The sequence below is a fragment of the Aplysia californica genome, unplaced genomic scaffold, assembly GCF_000002075.1.
Source record: "Aplysia californica isolate F4 #8 unplaced genomic scaffold, AplCal3.0 scaffold00656, whole genome shotgun sequence".
In the NCBI taxonomy this organism is placed as follows: domain Eukaryota; kingdom Metazoa; phylum Mollusca; class Gastropoda; order Aplysiida; family Aplysiidae; genus Aplysia; species Aplysia californica.
The window spans coordinates 179,907-184,393 of NW_004797926.1; the positions used below are offsets into that span (position 1 = coordinate 179,907).

Here is a 4,487-nt window from a genome sequence, read left to right on the forward strand (position 1 = left end):
TGTGTGTGTCTGTGTGAGTGTGTGTGTGAGTGTGTGTGTGTGTGTATGTGTGTGTGTGTGTGTGTGTGTGTGTGTCTGTGTGTGCGTGTGCATGCGCATGGGGTGGGTTTCTTGTACACTAAGGGTGGGGGGTATTTTTATCTCTAAGAGTTAAAGCAGTATGCATGATACAGTTAAGTTAAGTATAGTAAGCTTTTTACAGCACTTGCAACACAATAAGGTCACATAAAAGCCAAAGATTTGAAATGTTGCAAGAGAGCAAACTGTCCTAGACCTCCCGCCAACCACCCATACATGAAACAGTTTTGCCTGGGCGGTACACGTAGAGGAAGTAAATTGGCCAAATACATACTACTATCCCTCCTTCAGATATTGACTTCCTTGATGTTATCACGCTCCAAAGGTAAGACGGGGTCAACGAATTAAGAAAGGTGTAATTGGGGTGTCTTACAATAATTTTACTGGTGTGGTAAGGATATTTTTTGTGGAAGGGACTTAAAACTTTGAATTTTGCCCGGATGGCGGTCTTACGGCCTACTCTTCTACGACTTCCAACCGCCAAACCAAAACGAGCACAGTAAGTGCACGGACACTCCGAGATTTTTCGTCCTTATCCGAGAAGAATAGGTTCTCGATCTTATCTTTAAGATCAGGGGTGGTGGCAGAAGGAGATTGCATGAGGGAGGATGGCAAACTGAAAAAAAAACCCTGAAAAAAAAAAAGATTTAACGAAGAAGAGGAAAAGGACGGGAAAGAAAAAGAGAAAGTTGGACCTGCCGCCACGGACCGGGTTTGAGCCTGGAAACTTTGGCAAGTTTGGGTAAAAGTACACTTAAGAACTCCATTTGGAAATTAAATGATAAAGTGCGCATACCCTCCCTGGGGTTACATATTGTCGCTGCAATAAAGAAGCTTTTAACTTACTTAAAAGAATTGAGGGGGGGGTCAAAAGATTACATTTCCATTTCCTCAGGTTCGTATAAATCGTCTTGACCGCAGCAGCAATATTATTTTATGTTACTCCATCTATTTTACATCCTGTTATTTCATTTATTTATATTTTTGACAGGGGCGTCTAACCCTTACCATAACGTAGAATAAACCTCCAGAAAGCCTTTTTGAGCGGCATGTGATCTTGTAAACGACGTAGTGCTTTGGCGCTTCGCCCCCGCATTGAAGACACACGGGTTCGATTTCTTGTGGGGAGAATTTCTATCCAGTATATCCATCTTTCTGCTGGGACATTGCTTTCAACCCCCCCCCCCACCTCCATACACACGCTCTTACGGGATTGGCCTGGGCAAACGCGGTTGAAACAGCCCGCCTCTTACTCAACCTAATTTGTGTTGATGAAAATGTAAATGATGAAAATAATTATAACTGCAGGGTAAATCCTATCCGTTTTGTTTAGCTTAAGTCAAGTTTTTATGAACTTGCACAACTTTGCATCTTTTTCTTGAAACAAAACAAACCATACCCCAAAAAATCCAACCCCTCCCCCCCCCCAAAGAAAAGAAAAAAAAGCCAACAACAACAGCAAAACAACTTTCGTATAGTTACCAGTGATTGCTATAATTCTGCATAGTTTAGTACAGTGTTGTATGATTCGGCAGGTGTCTTTCTATAGTTTGTTACAATTCTGTTCGATTGAATACACCTTTTTTTTCGCAATTGGAAGTATTTCCTTTTTTTGTCCTATAAGTGCATGGAGTTTGGCACACATGTCGTACAGTTTTGCGTAATTCGTTACAGTTCTGTTCAATATGGTATGACTTTTGTCCAATGATATGTACTTTGTTATTATTAACTTTTTTGTTTGCTCATTCTCTGCCATACTTTCGTGGTCCAGTTGTTATCTTGGCTGAGTGGGGAAAGTAAATGGATCTTATCTCAAGGATATTTCACGTCTTCAGCCACTATATTTATTGAGTGCTTCATGCATTGGGGCTTAAGAAACATAAAGATATCAGGAAAGGCGATAGTAATTGGACGGCACGCTTCCGTGCTGTGTCCTTAAAAAGGGTGCTTAAATTTGCTTTAATTGAAAAAAAAAAAGGTTCCCTACTCCTTTTTTGCCTTTTACAAACAAGGTGCTCCAAATGCTGCTGTCGCCGCGCGCAGGCGATATGAGTTCGAATCCTGAGTGGAGAGGTTGGGTTTTGGGTGTTTTTTTTTTTTAAATCGAGTAAAACTCGTCTGTCAACTGTGACATTGTATTCCTCTCAGCCCGGGTTGGTCATGACAGACAAGGGCAAAACCTTCCATCTCCTTAATGATCTAAATTGTGTCAATGGGGGCGTGAACATCTACAGCAGCAACAACTAAATGACAATCCTCGGCCAGTTGTTCAAATGCAATAACCCCAGAATTCTGATTTTTTAAAACATTTTATTGGAGTTTCTTAACTTATGGCATCGGTTGCATATGCTCAAGGGGTGTTTTTAACAAAATTTGAATTCTAAATGAAGAGAAAAAAGAAGCAAGAAAAGATACACAAAGTAGGTGCAACTGTTAAAAGAATGAAACAGATTTTTCCATCTCCTGAAACATACTGCTTTCTCATTCTGGGCTTAGTACATTTTAACGACTTGCTGACAAGTTGTTAGGTCGATGTGCTGCTTCTCTTCACATAAAAACGAAACTAATCATAGACTTTAATACCTGGGTACAGACCGAGAGGAAGACCCAGGAAAAAGGTGGATTGAAGCGGTAAAGTACACATAAAATGTCTCATTTCCCGGCTCCAAGAGGTTTTCAGATCCAGTTGGCAAAAGCCAGACCGACGTCTCTTACTATCCACCGACACCTCACGGTATAAGCGACAGATAAAGTGAGAATAAAATCATATGTAATTAAAAACGAATAAAAACCCCCAACAATATGTGAGGTATCGTGGTGAAATCATGCGCTCGTCAAAATAATGCAATCGTAGATTTCGGCATTTTTCAGCCGGTCTGGCACTTTTGATCGAATTTGTGTTTTTTGGCTCAACATCAGAATCTTTTATGTCCATTTAGAAACATTTTTGTGTGGACTTTAGTGAAAAACGTTGATTAATGATACAAACATGTGAATTTTCAATTTCCAAGGACTCCCAAGCTATGGAAATCACCCAACTTTGGCTGGCATTTTCTCGCTAGTTATTTCCAAAACCTGGCGACCCTACCTCGTTCAATCGCAAATATCTCGACTTCTTTTCAAGATAGATTTACACTGTAATTTTTTTTCAATTGAAAGACAGACAAATGAACAAGATGATACCATGAACCACACATGCCCCAAAATTGAAAAGCGTCTTATTCCACTGCGTCGTGACTCATGAAATAAGTGGTCATTCATGTCTTACCTATAGACAGGAGCATTGCGCCATAGTCGTGACATCCAGCCTGACCCATGGCGGCTACTTTGAGAGGCGGGGCGGGGCCACGCGTAGCGGGGGCGTGGCGTCGGTGCTTCCACCTGGTTCGTCATACGTCACTCACTGGTCAGCCGTGGGAAAATGGGCGTGGCTTGTGATGGGCGTGGTTTGTGATGAGCGTCCCTTGTGTAAAGTTTACAATCTTTCGATTTGGGACATTTGCTGAAAAAACAACAACAACTAAACAATATAACCCCAACAGCATGAACACAACGTGTATAATGCCTTCAGTTAATTTATTTCAGGGAAAACAATGGAAAAGGAGTGAAACTGTATAGCTTTGACACCCCTTATAACAAAGTAAGATTATTAAAGAGGTGAAATTTCCGAATTTAAAGTTCATCTCCGATAGTACAGAGCCAAAAGAAAAAAAAATCTTGTAAAGTGCATTTCCCAAGGACACAACGTCGGTCGAGCTTTACTAAGCCTCAAATACCTGAACCCTTAGTATGTTTTAGTATGGGGTTTTACGGCGCTCGCAACTGCATAAGGTTATACATTGTACCTGGACCCGCAATCTCACGAAGATGAGTCCGAAAGCTTAATCCCTAGACAACCGATAAACATGAATATTATGTTCATTGTCCATGTATTTGTTTGACTTTTTATGGGAACAATTACGAATATACGCTCAACATTTACTACCGCAACACGATAAGCTAAACATCTTCAGTGGACGAGGGGGTCAGAGGGCTCAGGCTCACTGATAGTGTCAAGCAATGTCGGTGACGCTGTGGTCTAGGTGTGAGGTCATTGGAGTGAGTGCTTCAGCAAGACAGGGTGAATTCCTTTTGGACCAGCAAAAGATTGGGTCCCCTTTGGACCAGCTGTGTTCATGATTTCTAACTGTAGTTTTGGAATCAATTTCTCGATTGCCTCTTTCATTCGCCAAATACAACCGTTTAGGGTAGACAAGATATGCGATTTCGAAGACCTGCTGTGGGTTTGTTGCCCCCTGTTCACCCACGGGGAAGCGGAAGAAGGACCTCGAGTAGGACAAAATGTTTGATTTTTTTTATCACTTTGCAGCTGGATAGTTGTTTTTTGTTGTTGGGGGGGGGGGGGGGGG

The 4,487-nt window shown here is 41.5% G+C and overlaps 1 protein-coding gene across 1 annotated transcript in view; it reads right to left on the reverse strand.

Annotated features, from left to right (window-relative positions):
- Positions 1-4,487, reverse strand: part of LOC101849241 (carnitine O-palmitoyltransferase 1, liver isoform) — a gene marked incomplete in the record, with an annotated part of 26,408 nt that overhangs the window by 18,446 nt on the left and 3,475 nt on the right. The window contains 1 exon segment of the mRNA XM_013087896.2: positions 3,347-3,580. Within this exon segment, the coding sequence (XP_012943350.1) occupies positions 3,347-3,471 (125 nt within the window).